Source organism: Phyllostomus discolor, chromosome 4 (genome assembly GCF_004126475.2).
Source record: "Phyllostomus discolor isolate MPI-MPIP mPhyDis1 chromosome 4, mPhyDis1.pri.v3, whole genome shotgun sequence".
NCBI classification, from domain to species: domain Eukaryota; kingdom Metazoa; phylum Chordata; class Mammalia; order Chiroptera; family Phyllostomidae; genus Phyllostomus; species Phyllostomus discolor.
Genome location: NC_040906.2, coordinates 179,539,931 through 179,557,965, shown reverse-complemented (window position 1 = coordinate 179,557,965; position 18,035 = coordinate 179,539,931). Strand labels below are relative to the sequence as shown.

The 18,035-nt window shown below is 39.3% G+C and overlaps 1 protein-coding gene across 7 annotated transcripts in view; it reads right to left on the bottom strand.

Annotated features, from left to right (window-relative positions):
* Positions 1-18,035, bottom strand: part of NCOA7 (nuclear receptor coactivator 7) — a 135,715-nt gene that overhangs the window by 73,316 nt on the left and 44,364 nt on the right. For 6 of the 7 annotated variants that reach the window (XM_036024654.1, XM_028509127.2, XM_028509122.2 and 3 more), the window contains exon 3: positions 5,846-6,063. In XM_036024654.1, the coding sequence (XP_035880547.1) occupies positions 5,846-6,063 (218 nt within the window). Of the gene's footprint in view, positions 1-5,845; positions 6,064-13,515; positions 13,521-18,035 lie in introns of those variants that run through there. The other variant, XM_036024655.1, reaches the window with a different exon arrangement.

Below are 18,035 nucleotides of genomic sequence, written 5' to 3'. Positions count from 1 at the left end.
TAAACAATATATTAGGTAGATTCTTGATACTCTCTTTCTACATGAGTCTATTTTAATCCTGTATTCTGTGATTTGAACTCTAAAGTACCAGAATGATCATTATTTTTGAATAGAAGAAAAATATTATTATAGCCCTGGCTGGCGTAGCTCAGTGGATGGAGCATGGGCTGCAAACCAAAGTGTCGCAGGTTCGATTCCCAGTCAGGGCACATGCCTGGGTTGCTAGGCCACAGTCCCCAGCAACCACACATTGATGTTTCTCTCTCTCTCTCTCTCTTTCTCCCTCCCTCCCCTCTCTAAAAATAAATAAATAAAATCTTTAAAAATATATTATTATAATATATGTCTGTGGCTTGATCTATTTATATTTGGGAATTTATCAAAATAACATAGCTTTGGCTTTCTGAACTTGATATATGAAACAAAGATGACAGGAAACTGCAACATTGTGATTTATAATAAATACATACTTGGTCTTCATCCACAATTGCTGACTCACTGCTTCCAAAACTCTTGGGAGGTCCTTAGTGTTGAGAATAAAGCTGCCTTATGTTACTGCTGTGGCCTTTAGAAAGTACCTAGAGATGGCGGATGGTGGCCAGTGGAATCAACCCTCAAGAGAAGGTTGAACTTCCAGTCCCAACTCCTGACCTCCAGGGAAGGGAGAGGGAAAGCGCTAGAGGTCAAATCAATCCCCAATGGCCAATGGTTTAATCAGTCATGGCTGTGTAAAGAAGCCTCCACAAACACCAGCAGGCTGGGGTTCACAGAGCTTCCAGGCTGGCGAACACCTGGAGGTGCAGGGAGAGTGTCAGACTCGGTGGGGACGGAAGCTCAGGGTGCCCTGCCCTCTGCATCTCTCCCTTCCGGCTGTTCCTTTTTAATCACAGTCATCCAGTTTCTCCGAGTTCTATGTAGTGTTCCAGTAAATCAATCAAACTCAAGGCTTACATAAAGCACAGATAAATCTAATTTAAAAAGAAGAAGATTATTGTCCAAGCAAGCTTCCTTAAATCAGGTTGGTAATGTTATAGGCGTGGAAGTAGATAGCTACGGAAAGTATTTTCTCTTATACTGATTATAGAATTTTACATTTGTCTAATGCTCTTTTGGCCAAGCCCTTGGATTTACTCCATTATATTATTCAGTTCTCTATATTTTCTGATTAATATGGAAACTAACTATAAAATGAGAAATATGCCCCCTAAAATGAAGAAAACCAAATCTCTTGCAACTTGTATGCTCAGAGAAAACAATTACTGACATATTGTTATAGATCCTTCTAGTTTGTTTTTCTATAAATGTATTATCATTGGTCATCCATTATCTGCTTATTTTATCTCTGTGTGTTACCTCGATAACTTCTCTTCACTATGGATTCATCTCATCCCTGTAAGTAGCAATTTCCAGACCTTTCACCTCAAATCTAGGTTCCTCTGCACTAATCCACTTGGGACCTCAAAAGTATCTCAACAAATTCATTATTTTCTTTCCTCCTTCCTGAGTTTTCTAGTTTGAAAACTTGTGACTATTCTTTTTCTTCCTCATACACTATGTTAGTCACCATATATTGCTGCTTCTGAGAGCAAATCTCCCCTCAGGGTGCCCGTCTCATCTGATCCAGTCTCCCACTGTCCGGTCAGCTCACTTCCACCCACTATCCTTAGATTTTTTCACCCGAAATCAAAGAGTTAACGAGGGTTCCCCAAAGGATGAAATCCAAATCCTCAGTGTAACGCACAGGATCCTCCCACGTTAGTGACTTCTCTGCAGAGCCTACTGACAGCGGTGAACTGGAACTGGGGCCACCCTCACTGCGGCCTCATGCTCCACCTGCTGGTGCAGAGCAGCATCCTGGGACTGGAATCTAGGGAACACCGAGGCGGGCCGTGAGGTCCAGCAAGCCTGCCTGGGTGGGTGTGTCAGCTAGAGTCAAAGGTACAAAGGAACGAGGAGCCCCGGAATTCACAGGCCCACCTAGTAATTTCATGTTAGCACTGGATTCTCCTACAGAAATGCCCCAGGCCTCCAACCACTGTTATCATTGCCATTCCTGAGAACAGGTGAAAAGCTGTGATGGCATCTCTTTACTTACCGCTACCAAATAAAAACACTGGATAATTCTGACCCACCTATTGTGCTGTTGCTTCTATACAGGTCCCTCCAGAATTCTCACGAAACTCAGACAAATCAAAACAGAATATTTACCATATTAAAAAGGTATGTAATGCAGCATCCAGTTAGTATAGTATCCCCACAAAAAGAAACCTCAATGGGTAAGACTATCACCTTCCTTCATGAAAACTCTACACAGCCAAAATGTCTCCACTTTACAATACTTCGTAACCAGCAGCGATTAAAGTAAGGATGAAAAAAGATCATGCAGGGTGGGAAAAAGTAGGTTTACAGCTGTGTGTATGCAAAACAGAGTTTAACACAGTTTATTCTTGTATTATTTATTAATTCTTGTATTATTTTTCATATGAACAACTATTAACTTACTTTTGCCCCACTCTGTATTTTAAATTGCACAGCTATAAAAACTATACATTTTCAAAAGTCCAACGTGTACAAATCATGTAAACAAAGGCGTAAAATGAAATTTTCCTTAATCACCTTCCTCTTAAGGAATCACTTTCCTTAATCACCTGTTGAGAAATAATAACACTCAACACTTTAAATTTTAAGAGGAACTTTATTGTTCACACAGACGTGTCTTTCAATAGGTTGGCAGTCACAGCTTTTTATAAAATACCAAATGGCTTGAGGTTAGAAGCATCCGTTAAGCTGTGTCATACATGACATAGTCACATTAGCCCACGGAATGCAAGAAACCACACACTTTCTGCTCTAGCTGCTTCTTCTGCCTCTGCTGAAGCAAAGTCAGCACAGCCTCACTTACTATGACCCCAGTGGCAGCCCATTTTGTCTTTGATGAGCACCCTTAGAAAGTTATATTAAACATGGAGACAAGATCTGTCTCCTGGTAACTTTGGCATTGCCTGTGCTCAACTTTGGAACCCTCTGAAATAAGACTCTGCTATAAGACCATGTTTTGATTTATGTAGACTTCCAGCAAACATGGAGGCGTAGGTAAACATGCCTTGCCTCTGCACACAACTATAGCAAAAAATACTAGACCACGAAACAAGTATCACCCAGAAGTGTCAGAAAACTGAGCTGTGTGGAAGTCTGACAACCAAGGATTTAAAGAGGGCACATTGTTCTAGACGGGTAGGAGGGGTGGAAAAAATGGAGACATGGAATGGCACAGAGAGGTGCAGAGACGGGAATGGGCAGTCCCACATCCATGCGTGGTGGATAAAAAAAGCAGAAGGATACCTCGGGAGCAAGGGATCTGATCCCAGCCTCAGGCCAGGACATCCAGCCCAGAGATGCAGCGCCAGGAAGATAACTTCTGGCTGTAAAAACCAGTGGGGGTTGAGGTTCAGAAGAAACTGCAGGATTCAAAAGAGACTCCTATAAAAGGCCCTGCAAAGGACTCAGGGCTCATGCAGACCCACCCTCTCTGGGACCCAGCACCAGTGCAACAGCTGGAAGGGCACCAGTGGCACATGGAAAGAAAATGAAGTGTGAGTGATGAGAAACAGCTGCCTCCCAGGCAAAACTCCAGTGGCCAGGCAGAGACAGTGACTCCTCTGTGAGCCCTCCCCCACATAGAGCAGCACAGCAATGACACAGGTTGCCCCACTCTGGTGATTACCTAAGGCTCCACCGCATACAACTTACTGGTGCGCTTTTCTACAATAGGCCACACTACTAAGACAGGGAGTCAAAGCAGCTCTACCTAATACACAGAAACAAACACAGGGAGGCTACCAGAATGAGGAGACAAAGAAATATGGCCCAAATGAAAGAACAGAACAAAACTCCGGAAAAAGAACTAAATGAAATGGAGATAAGCAACCTACCAAATGCACAGTTCAAAACACTGGTTATCAGGATGCTCCAGGAACTCACTGGGTACTTCAATGACATAAAAAAGACCCAGGCAGAAATGAAGGCTGCATTAAGCAAAAATTTTTTTAAAAATCTGCAGGGAACCAACAGTGGAGGGGATGAAGCTGAAAATCAAATCAAGGATTTGGAACACAAGGAAGGAAAAAACATTCAATCAGAACAGCAGGAAGAAAAAAGAATTTTTAAAAAATGAGGATAGGTTTAGGAACCTCTGGGACAACTTTAATATTCCAACAAATCATAGGGATGCCCGAAGGAGAAGAGGAAGAGCAAAAAATCAAAAACTTATTTGAAAATATAATGAAAGAAAACTTCCCTAATTTGGTGAAGGAAATAGACATGCAAGTCCAGGAAGCACAGAGAGTCCCAAACAAGACGGACCCAAAGAGGAACACACCAAGACACACCTTAATTAATATGCAAAAGGTGAAAGATAAAGAGAGAATCTCAAAAGCAACAAGAGAAAAGCAGACAATTACCTACAAAGGAGTTCCCATAAGACTATCAGCTGATTTCTCAAAAGAAACTTTGCAGGCAAGAAGGGACTGGCAAGAAGTATACACAGTGATGAAAAGCAAGGACCTAAAACCTAGATTACTCTATCCAGCAAAGTTAACATTTAGAATTGAGGGGCAGATAAAGTGCTTCCCAGGCAGGGTAAACCTAAAGGGGTGCATCATCACCACACCATTATTATATGAAATGCTAAAGGGAATTATATTAGAAAAAGAAGATCAAAATGATGAACATTAAAAAGGCAATAAATTTAAAACTATCAACTGAATGCAAAATCAAACTAAGCAAACAAGAACAGGAACAGAATCACAGATATGGAGATCACTGGGAGTGTTATCAGCTGGGAGGGAAAGAGGGGAATTGGGGGGAAGGGTGCAGGGATTAGGAAGTACTAACTGGTAGGTACAAAATAGACAGGGGGATGTTAAGAACCATATAGGTAATGGAGTAGCCAAAGAACTTATATGCATGACCCATGGACATGAACTGAGGGGGAACGGCTAGAAGGAATGGTGGTACCAGGTGGAGGAGGGTTAAGGAAAATAAATGGGACAACTGTCATAGCGTAATCAATAAAATATATTGAAAAGGAGAAAGAAGACCATGTTTCATGTATTGTATTGCAATGGGTTTGCAGGCGCCCCTTGGTCTTCTCTCTCTTAGTCTAGCAATCCTGAGTGTACTGTAACCTGCACGCCACAACGGGTTCTGACTCACAGTTCCCTTTCTTTGCATTCTCTTTTGAACACGCTCTAGGCCTGCAGGTGACAGGAGCCGTAGGTGTGAGATGGATGATCCAAGGAAAGCAGGATTATTACTTCCATCGTGCTAGATATACCACTCTTTCTAATGCAGTGGCAATTCTGGGAAACTGTGGAACACTATAGACTCATTTTAAGATTCCCCTTAAGTAAAACCCCCAACTCATCTGGTTTTTTCCTTAATTGACAGATGCTGGGTCATGTCTCCATCTATTTTCTGTGGCCTGGCTGATGCTAAAAAGTACGCACATTTCTATCAACACTTTTATGGCTGTGCCTGTATGTAGTAAAAAATATATTTCTCATACACACAGGGAAAATGACCATTCACTTGACAAATATGTATTAGCACATACCATCTGCTAGGCACTGTGCTCCATGATGGGAACACAAAGCGGAATGAGACATGCCAACATTATTTCATTTTCATCCCTTTACCAAAGATTATGTATAGAAATCAAGGGTCATTGGCACACAGTAGCTGCTCAATACAGGTACTATTATTATGATCAGTTACAAATTATAGTCTTAAAAATTACCGCAGATTTTTAAAATGAAAATTTTCCAATAATGCCACCAATACTCACCAATACTATAATATCTCTTTAGTTCTGTACGTCTGATCTCCTTTAACTGATTTTTTCTCTTTTTTTTCTCATCAGTAATACGTTCTTCTTCCACAGCAATGTTGCACTTGTCTTGTTCTAAAATGACTGTATTAACATCTCCTTTTCCAGTATGAGTCCTTGTAGCTATAGCTGAGGCAGCCTCTGCATTTTGTTTGGCTTGTTTTTTCTTTTTCAACCTATAAATGAGGAACAAGGGGGAGAAAACTTTGCTAAGAGAAGTTCTATTAGTTTCATGAATCAGGCTTTGAGAAAATGATATAGAAAATACTTCCTTTATATTATTGTTAATAACATTTTCCTGTTATATTTTCCATTCGTAATCATTTAAAAATTCTTACATGGAGACTTGTGGCCTCTCAACTGTAATATCCTTAATGTCTCAGGAAATTAATAGGAAATGCTATAGACCTGAGGAAAAACTACATTAATCTATAGGCTATAAAATGGTGAGTATTTTTTTTGGCAAGATGTACAATTATCCAAATATATTGCTGCATTTGGAACACTACATTTTTCCAAGTGTTTCTGGTATGCAATGGCACCGTTGGACAGATGGGCAAGCACACCTACAGCAACAAACCCTTCATGCTTGGCTCACACGCAGAATATCAAGATTTGTCAGGGTGCAAGCAGTGCAGGGTTAAGTAATTCTTTTCCTTTATTCACATGACAGTAGTACTGAAGAAAGGGCTGCATTTCCTGAGATAGAAAATGCCACAGTGATGATACAGTTATCATTATGATTAGGAATAGCTGATACATTAGCACATCTGATGCTTTCAGTTTTATACTCCTGAGTCACAGATGTATGAGATGAAGCTTATTATAAATTCAAGAACTCAAAACTCTTCTAATTGATATATCACTCTAATTAATTTACATGTCACTTTGAACATACTAGTCCTTAAAAATGTATTTCCCTTACTAGAATATAAAGAACAAAAGCTGCCCTGGCTGGCATAGCTCAGTGGATTGAGCGTGGGTTGCAAACCAAAGTGTCGCAGGTTCAATTCCCAGTCAGGGTACATGCCTGGGTTGCAGGCCATGACCCCCAGCAACCGCACATTGATGTTTCTCTCTTTCTCTCTATCTCCCTCCCTTCCTTCTCTAAAAATAAATAAATAAAATCCTAAAAAAAAAAGAACAAAAGCCTTGTCCTCTACTATACACGGCAGTCTGCTCATACGTAAATGTTGATTGGTGAGGACACCTTTCCCCCTTTCTCTCTAGGCACAGGCAACGGTCTCTTACATGTCTATTTCCTCTGCTCCCTTGAGAGTCTATATAATTTGATGTTGGGTGAGGAAATGTTTGGGGAGAAAAGCAACTGTAGGACAATACAGGAACTAAGGTTTGTTTCTGCACTGCTGTGCTCTGTGATGTTGGACAAATCGATTTAACAGTCTGGAGAGGCCCCAAGTAGCTACCTAATAGGGTCTTTTATTAGGACCCATTGAGATATGTGTCTACATATAACACAAATGGAAATAGTAAACTATCTCCTGATATAATCATGTAAGATAAGGTATATAACAAATTCAGCTTTTGAGGTAAAGGTCTCATATTCTAACAAAATATTTCAACTGGGGTGTTATTCACTGAACATGGAGCAGCCAAGTTCTTACACTTTCACTGGCTAACAAATGATTATAGTCTAGAAGAAAAGACAGCTAGGAAAAAAATCATACATGAATATATTCCCCATCTCAAGTTTACCTATCTTTTTATGTTTGCTTGTTAAAAAACAAAACAAAACCACAAATCAAGCAAAATTGGAGAATCATGAAAAGGAATTATAATCTGCAAACACGTTTTATTTTCTATCTTCAGATTTTAAACATGTTTTTTCTGGTAAAACAGTAGGTGGCTTTTTGCAAAGTTGATTCAGATAATGCTTCTAACAAAACAAATTCTCTCTCATCAAGATTTCTGTGTGAGGCTGAAATTAACATGCAGTTACCTAGATACACAGATCAGAAATCCGCTCTTTACTTAGGACGGTCTCTGCAGAACGAATCTCCGTATCCAGAAGATTGTGCTGATCTCGTTCTGATACACTGGCTTATCACAAACAAGCCTGACTAGTCAATATTTCAATAACTATGTATGGTGCCAGATGGGTGCTAGAAATATTGAGGGGAACACTCTGTAAAGTATATTAACCCCTGTTCTGTACACCAGAAACTAATACAAAATAATAGTGAATGTAAACTATACCTAAAAAAATAAAATTTCAAAAACAAAGTACTTGAGATGAACCTTCCTGCCCACTCGCCAAAACTGTCCCTTCCAGGAGAGAAAAGAGGTAACAAAAACTAGCTCTGTGCGGCCTGGGAGAAGTTGCTTTCCAGTGTTCTGAAATTTTCCACTTTAAGTTGATTTCAGTGTCCTCATTCACTGTCCCCGCGACAATTAAACTCACTCAGATCGAGGGCATATACTCTGATGAGCACTGTGTGGGGACATCTCCTTAGGGACCAGTTTTGACACTTGCAAACAAGAAAGCGGGTACATTGCCTTATTCCTTTTCCACACAGACCATTGTTGTCAATGCACAGAACCAAACACCGCTACTTCAGAAAAAAAAATGGTAGAATACACCCATCCCAAACTTGTTTAACAGCAAACAGAGTATACTTTAATACTTCACTAATTTTACAATCGGCCACATCTGTTTGGATTAGAGCGTACATCATGAGCATTTGTTTCTCTGCAAGTTATCACCGTGTCTGGAGCCTTCTGGTCCTGTAAGTGGGAATCAGAGGTGCGGGGCAGGAGCCCACTCTAAAACCCTTCCTTCAAACATGGAAATGCACTTTCAACACCTTTTCTAAGAGGGGATGACTGCCAGTCAGATGAATGCAGTGTAGTTAACGCTCTTCAAACATTCTGTTAAATTCAGGGCTTTTATCTTTTAGGCCTTCTCTTTTGCTTTCAATTGGGTATCATGGTCGATGTCCTCACAATAGGGTTTTGTGATCCCCAAATTAAGGTAAACTGAAAACAAAAGGTTACACAAGGAAATAAACTCCTCTTCTTTCACTTAAACAATTTTAATGACCCCAAACGTACACTTACTAATACTATGGACTCAAAGAATACTTAGCAAATCATCTTAAACAGATGAGTGAGTGAAAATAATGAGACATAGTTCACATTTGACTGCTGTGAATACAAGTAAAAAAACCCTTCATTTTGTTATGCTCTATTTATCTTTTGCTTCTGAAGAGATCAGAATGATATAAAACAAGTTTCTATTATTCAGTCTCCCCTTGCTATTGTAACCAGGCCCTGTCAATTCTATTCTCTAATTCTCTACCTTTCAAATTCACCATCTTTTCCTGAGCTCGGCTCCCATCAGACCATTTAAAGCCATTCATCATCTCTCAACCTGGACTATTTACCATAATATAATTTAGTATGCTTTGTTTTATTACATAATATATGTTTGTACTAGAAAAGTTTGAAAATGTAGAAGACTGAAAAGAATAAAACAAATCAAATAAAATGCTAAGACTAAGAAGCAGTTACTTTTGGGGGGAAATCATGTAAAAGCCAGAAGAGAGGGTAATTAAACTATTCAGACTTTCCTCAAAGGCAGACAAGTAAGCGATAATGGCTCATCATGCTTCTGAACTTCTTAATGGTCCCTTCCCATAAAATGGAAGGGCTTTTTCTGGAATTTCTTGGCTTTGTTACATTAAAATTGTGTGTACTTGTAGAACACATGCATACCTCATTTTTTTCACTACTAGTATCCCAACTCAGAGGTAGCTGACTGAAGAAATAAATAAGGTGATACTGCTAAAGAAAGCATTTTTCGTAGCGGAATGAACTGTTTTCCTCTGAAGCTTTTTCCTTTACTGGAGGAAATAAGTTCAGGATACAGGCAGCTCTTAAAGCCAGGGCCTTGGGCCAGTTCCTTTCTTTGTCTCTGCAGAGGTCTCTTCTGTTGCTTGGTGACATCCAGGGAAACCCAACACCAACAGGCACCAAATGACGAGACAGGCTTTCATTAGCACTAGAGTGAAAGTTTGAGGAGGGCAGGGAGTTGTCTAGGTTTTGTTTCATGCCATGCTCCCAGGACCTATGCATGGTACACTTTAGGCACTCAAAAAATATTTCTTGCCCTGGCTGGCGTAGCTCAGTGGATTGAGCGCGGGCTGCAAACCAAAGTGTTGCAGGTTCGATTCCTAGTCAGGGCACATGCCTGGGTTGCAGGCCATGGCCCCCAGCAACTACACATTGATGTTTCTCTCTCTCTCTCTTTCTCCCTCCCTTCCCTCTCTAAAAAATAAATAAATAAAATCTTTAAAAAAATATTTCTTGATGAATGAATGAATGAATGAATGAGGCCATGTTCTAATTTGGTTAAGATCTGCTCTCCTAGTCAGTGTTTTTCTACCCACAAGCCATTCTATAGCTTTCACTAATTAGCAACCAGCATGTTCTCAAAAATAAACTTCAATTTCCTTATTGAAGATAAGGAAAAGAAGATACACTGGCCACACATAATTAAAAATGTATTAAAATGTAGACTTCTGTAATTAATACTAAAGTAATGGTTCTATAGAACTGCTTAATTCCACAATTTGAAGTCCCTGTGTTTCTATAAAAAGTGCCATAGACATAAATACCTGGCATGGTGTTGTGCAATATGGTAGCCACTAGCCTGCCACCTGTGGTTTTTAAATTAAACTAAAATTTAATAGAAATGTGAAACTCAGTTCTTCAGTCGCAAGAGCCACACAATTCAAGAGCTCAACAGACTTATTATGTCTTAGTGGGTATTGTACTGGACAACAGACATATAAAACACTGCTACCATCACAGAAAGGACTGGACATACCAACCCAGAGCTACTGATTTAACAGTTAGCCCTACCAGCAAGAAACTAAAGGGAAAGATAAAGATATCTTTCATTTAATACCTAAAACTTACTGAGTATGTACATAGAATATGCCTACAAGATTATACACCGAAAAAACTGTTCCCAGCGAAAGAAAATTAGTAGCTGGGGGGTGGGAGAGAGAGTAAGAAATACTACTATTCATTGTGTTTTTAATTTTTTGGACTTTATACCATGTGTAACAGTCACATTTTTAAAAGTATTTAGTCTTTGAAGTCTCCTTCTTACTATAAGAATAATAAGACACATTGTCAAATCTTAGAAATTAAGATATACTGCTTAGAAAAAAGGTTGTTATGAAAAGTTTAAAAGACCTTTCTTCTAAAAGCAACAACTGCCGAGTTGGCTAAGAATGGGGTGCTGTGCTACGCACTTTACAAATGTTATCCTATCCTCAAAAAGCCCGACAAGGTAGGCAATCTTATCCCCTTGTGAAGATAAGGAAAGGAAGGCTGGAAAGAATTAAGGCCATTTCCTAAGATCGCAGTGCATTGTTAAGTTGTGGAGCAGGACTTCACACACACAGGGTTTGAGCCAATGGCCTCAGGGCCTCCCGTGACCTCTCCTGCAAGTGTCCCAAGGCAGACATGCATCGCTTGATTTTGAAATAAAATCCAGTGGGCTTTGGAAATTCCAGGAACTATTTAGGGGAGAATGGCCTGGCACTCTAGGGGCCTTCAGTGGAGAACACACTCACAGGAAGGAGACATTTAGGTTCTGGGTGTGGTTCTCTGTGTATCAGCTGCAACCTTCCTTGGAAATATGATAAAACTGCAGGACTTCTAAGGTAAACAGAAGCAAAAGGCTGGCAAGAGTTTCAAGATCCTCTCTGGCCTGTACAGCTTACATGTGGCTAAGATCAGGAAATGTGCTGAAGCTGTTTTGATGAGGTTAAAAATACATATATATGTATATACAGGATCCAGCACAAATAATGCCATTTTTATTATAAAATTGTTTAAAGCATGTAATTCTGTAACATAACAATATCATACTCAAGCACACCACATGACACTTTAGGTAAAATGTTCAAATCAAAACTACAAACTATTACACCCATATTATTACCCTACCAACCACACTCAAGCAAGCCTCCCTTCTGCCGGACCAGACCCCATAATTTAAATCAAAACTGAATCTCCCCAAGAGTCTGCATTCCCCTGGGCTCCCTCGTGTCTGATTACATTTTTCATGCACTGCAGCGCTCCCAGCCCTGCAGGCCAAGGCAGAATCCCATTCAAGTAGAAACCACGTTAAGGGGGGTAAAAAAACCACTGCTCTGTGATTTGCATGAAGCTCCATGAAGAAAAGGGAAACAATGCCAAAAATGACCAACCACAAGGGAAATAGAGCCTTTTGGTTTCATTTTTTGTTTTTTCAATTTCCTTAAGCATACTCTCCCCCACACACCTTGGTGTCTCATTTCATGGTTACAGGTAAAGAGGAGAGGTTTGACCTCTGGAACTCTGGAGAGCATGTTAATGAATAAGAGCAGTCACAGAGAAAATAAATCAGCCCAATATAACTTCTAACAGAGCAATCCAAAAATGAAATCGACTGCTTCACAAAGCGGAGAACTCGCCATCACCACAAGTACTCAAGCAGATCAGATCTAAGGTCTGACCTCCACTACCACGTTTTTATTGAGATATAGTTGACACATAATATTAATTTCAGGCATACAACATCATGATTTGGTGTTTCTATATTGTGAAATGATTTCCACAGTAAGTCTATCAAAAGACGTTAACCGCAATAAGTTAATGTCTATTATCACATATAGTTACAAACTTTTTTTCATATGAGAACTTTTAAGATCTACTCTCTTTGTAGCTTTCTTTTCTTTTTAAAGATTTTACTTACTTATTTTTAGAGAGAGGGGAAGGGAGGGAGATAAAGAGAGAAACATCAGTGTGTGGCTGCCTCTTGCATGCCTCCAACTGGGGACCTGGCCCCAGGCAGGTGCCCTGGTTGGGAATTGAACTGGCAACGCTTTGGTTTGCAGGCTGGTACTCAATCCACAAAGCCACACCAGCCAGGGCTCTTCATAACTTTCGAATACACAATATAGTATTGTTAAATAGGACCACCATGCTGTCACTTATATCCCCATTAAACTGGAAGTTTGTATCTTCTGACTATCTTCACCTATTTCCATTACCCCAACACAGTCTTCATTAATACAAATCTTTCTCCTCGAAATCACCTCTGTAGGGTGTTAAAAACATGCCCTGGCTGGTGTGGCTCAGGGGATTAAGCACCAGCCTGTGAAACTAAGGGTCACTGGTTCGATTCTCAGTCAGGGCACATGCCAGGGCACATGCAGGCCAGGTCCCCAGTATGGGGGCGTGTAAGACACAACTGAGTTGCAACCAATCCATGGATCTCTTGGTGTTACTCTCCCTGTCTTTCTCCCTCCCTTACCGTCTCTCTAAAAATAAATAAATACAACCCTTAAAAAAAAAACCCAAACATGATAATATGCCTCAAATGGAATCACTTAGCTAACTGAAACTTACTGATTACTTCCAGTTTTGACTTTTCCCAGGAATGAAATATTAAAGTTGGTCAACCAGTAATTAATCCACTTTTTGCTAGTGTAACTCCCTTGCCCTGCTCCCTCCCTGTCCAGCTCCTCGAAGCTCCTCTGTCCAATCCATGAACCACTGAATAAGAATAAGAGCTTTAAAAGATACTCAGTTGAATTTTGTTTTTTAACAAGCAAAATAAGATTGTGGACATAAAAGATGAAGATGTAATATTTCATGAAAAAAGTTATAGAACAGTATTTAGTATAACCCTATCTTTGTGAAATAAAACAAAAAATAAAGCAAAACTCTCCAAGGCTAAGAAAGACGTATGCCATTTAGATATACCTGTACATGGGTTTAGATATACCTGGGTGGGCAAAAGTAGACTTACGGTTGTGAGTACATGAAACACAGAGTTTATTTTTGTACTATTATTTATTGATTATCGTATTATTTATTTGTATTACAACAGTTAACCTACTTTTGGCCACCTCTGTATAGCTACAGAAAAATGGCTGGTTGGTCAATAGGGAAGGAGGAGAGGGGCAACTTTATTTACAGTCATACAATTTGGAATTGTTGGATGTTTTGTACAGCAAGCATATATTACTTTTATAATCATAACATCAAAAACTTGTGCAAATATCTGCAGCTGTGGCAATATTTCTCTAACTCTCCGTCAGTGTTTATTCTTTCTCCTGAGTCCAGCTGCCACAGTGAATGCCTGAACTGCAGCCTCACTCCCTTCCACATCAGACAAACCTGATCCGTCGCCTTCAGGAGACCTTTTCCAGGTTCTTGTTCTTGGCTGTTCCTCTGCAACCTTGTCAATGTACTGTTCTGACCTTCAGAGTCCAGGCTGTTTTTTCCTGGTTGCCTAAAAGTGACTCTTGCCATTTCCAGACTCAGGGAAATGAGGTACAGCCACAGGTCTCATTGTTCCTTGTTAGGTATGCATCCTTGGGCCAGTTACTAAATCTAAGCCTCAGCTTCCTTGTCCTTGAAAGGAAAATAGTGGCCTCTGATGGGTATTTGCGATGACTAAACTAAACAGTACACAGAAAGCTCACTTTTACTACTGAAAACGACCTGTGCCTGGTCACATCGGAGCTCAAAAACAGAAGTCATTACCTTGCTGCGCGCAGCTGTTGCCATTACTTGGGGATCTCTCAGAATCCAAGTAAATGAAGTAACCGACGAAGCAGGATAAACACAACAAAGGAGGTATTTCATAAATTCTAGACATTACAATTATGTGCTCACATTATTTTTCTCACTGTGTATAAATAATCTTATTTCACTCTGCTATGAATTTAGTCACAGTACAAAGCCATTTATTATTTATAACAAACATCACTTCTAGAATTCCCTTTTGTTTTGTGAATTCACAAACAGAAGGTCAGTTTTCAGTTTCCATTGTAAATTCTCAATTATGATATATGCCAAATAAAATCACACTTAAAGCCAGAGGGATGGAAATCATTAAAAAAAATCACTTGATGAAAATTCTCTCTTGAAAGTATGACCAAAACAAAAGTTTAGGAGTAATTATTGAAAAAAATGTAGATTTTTTTCTGTAGATATCCCCGATTCTAGGGCTAACCTTTGAAATGTGCGTTCTTTTTTCCACTTTTTCTAATTTTGATAAAGTTCCCCACCCTCTCCAAGAGAATTCATCAGTTTAATTGAAAATACCCTGGGTCCAAAGAACCAATGCAGTTAAAATAAGAGATCGTTTGGCTATACATTCGATAACTAATAATATAGCCACACAGGTGAACTCGGATATACACAGTGGAATTTCCCCTGACCTCAGGAAAACACTGCTTTCTACTGAAGACCACTAAACAGAATGCCCATCAGGGACAAACCACACAAATTTCCCTTTTTTAAGGATGTATGCATGCTATTAAAACAGTAATGGGATCAGCAGATCTTAGGGTCATCTGGTCATCAAAGGGCAGGTGTGAAAATGGATGCAAACTGTCACCCTTTCAGGGGAGTCTCAGGATGTATTCACAAAGGGTATTGTGTTTCACATGCTCCCCCCAGGACCAGGATGACAACTGCACTGTCACAAAACAGATGCATACTAACTAGAACGTTGTGTTTATGAGACAAGGCAAACTTTTGTTGCATGTATAGATTGCCTGTGTGGAAGCCTGGTTTCCTTTTCTAAAAGGCAAGATCCTGAGTTACAGCCTGAAAAAGCCACAGGGAAATCAGCAGCACAGACAAGGGTAATATATACATCCGCTGTAAGCTGAGGAAGGGAACTAGAAAAGGGAACTAGCTCCAAGGGATAAGAGAACTGTGTTGTGCTCAAAGGAATCAGCATAGTCCTGTAAGTATGGCATTTAAATATTAGGAATTTTATTGCTTATTAACTAAGAACAAGCTGATAAATACAGCAATGCAAAACTTCACTAAAAATCTGCAAATAGAAATGTTAAGAAGTGATAAAGTATTTTGGAGTTTTTTAATTCTCTTTTGCTTTACAATGTTATTATAGATGTCATTTATTTAACGTAATATGGTTGAACTGCCTGGCTTAAAACGACACATTTATACTTTTAGTCTGGAGGTCGGATGTCTGAAATCTGCTGCAGGTCCACATGACCCACAGAAGCTCTTTTCCTGACTTTTCCAGCTTCTAGAACTGCATTACTTGTGATCCCTTCCTCCATCCTGAGAGCCAACAGCACAGTATTAGTCAGATCTCCCTCCTAGGATGGCCACAGAGATTGAATTTAGAAGCCCACATAGGATAATAGCATCTTGAAATCCTTAACTTAATCATACTTTCAAGTTCTCTTTTGCCACAGGAAGCAACACTCACAGGTCCAGGAATTAGGATCTTTGGAGGCCATTATTCAGTCTACTGCACTGAGTAAGTTAGCTTTTGTATTGTAAATAATTGTAAACTGAGCATCCTATCACTGTAGGTTCTTAGTTTTCCATGTCCAAATCATTACTATGTGCACACAATGCATCGTGTACGTTACTATAAGAAGTTCACTGCTGGTAGTGACTAATAGTGAGCACATATTTCTAAAGAAAAACAAAGTTCATTTAGGATTATCCTGAAACTTATAGGTGCAATGAAAATATTATAGATATTAAGCTTTTGTTTTATGGTGGGTGACTCCAAAAAAGCCTCTTAGGGGTAAGGATATCTTAAGAGAAATTTTAACAGGATTTCTAAAAGGTTAAATCTTGCCCTGGCTATGTAGTTGGTTAGAGTGTCAGCCCAATATGCTAAGATTGTGGGTTCAATCAACCCACAATCAACCAATGCAAAACTAAGTGGAACAACAAATCGATGTTTCTCTACCCGCCCCTTAAAAAATCAATAAATGTTAAAAGGTTAAATGTCATTTTTGCTTCTGATTATTTCACTCTTCCCTTAAATTTGTCATTCATTGTTTATGATCACTTACAAAACCAAGATGTCTTCCAAATATTTGTTTTCTTTTATTAGAGTTCATTGGTGTGCCCAAAAATATTTTTTTGTACAGTTAATTTTTAAAAAATATTTTTTACTCAAAATGAATCATATGCTCAGATTCCTCAATGATTTTTTAGAGAAATAGCATTGGGATATATTTCAAAATGACATCAATATATCACTGCAACAGCAATTTATTTCAGGGACACAATTCTGGAGAAACAGAAAGATTTTGCCTTCTTGAAGCCATTTCAGCAAACTAAGCATAGCTACCTTAAAAATTTTCAAGCAGAAATACAATGATGCCTGGGATTTTGTTCTGTTAACTGCTGAAACTACAGAAGAATGAAGGAAAATAAAGGCTACAAAGTACAATCCTGGAAACAATGAGTTTAGTATATAAATTAATGCTCTCTTGAAAGTCTACTGAAATACAACATTTATGAGCAGCATAAATGCCCTGTTGACAGAAAACAATTGAGTGGCATAAAATTGGAATATGTTCTAACTCAACTTACCTCCCTCCTTCCAACTTTTAAAGTACATATTCTAATAATTTTAACAGCTTTTAAACAATTTTAGACATACGCATATTCTTAGCCTTTATGATAATGTTATCTCAATGTCATAAACTAGAAGTGGCCTCATAACTCGTCCTGTCACTACAAGGACTTGCAGAAAGAATAATCTAATACCAGCTATAAAACTTTAAATATTATTCTGGCAGATGCCCACAATTTAGTTGGTGTACATCCAGTATGTCCATTCAGTGCCTTAGAGGTATTTTCCAGTTGGCATGTCCTGGCTATACCCTTGAGAAGCGACAGTGCTCAGAAACAGGAATACCTGTGGGTGGGAAACCAGTAATACCTACTTTGAAATGTTTCGCTTTTAAATTAGCGCAGAGTTCTGGGGTAATTCACTCATGTGGAATGGTGAACCAAAAGTAGGTTTTTGAAGAAAAACCCTGTCCTCACTTTCATATATCTAAGGGCCCATCTCTAGACGGACAGCCATCCAACCACATGGCACTCTTGGCCATCTCTACGAAAAGCCTCCTCAGTGGTCATCATTCAAGTATTCTCATTTGCTCCTCGCCAACCAAAAAGAACACCTGTGGGATACGGAAAAAAAAATACATATCTGATCTCTGCCCCTCCCCGGTTCCTGGCACAGACTTCCTAGGACACCTGGCATTTCCTAAATGATAAGAATGTGTTTTGTATGCTAATAAGATGATTCCCAGTGTGAGGGAGGGCA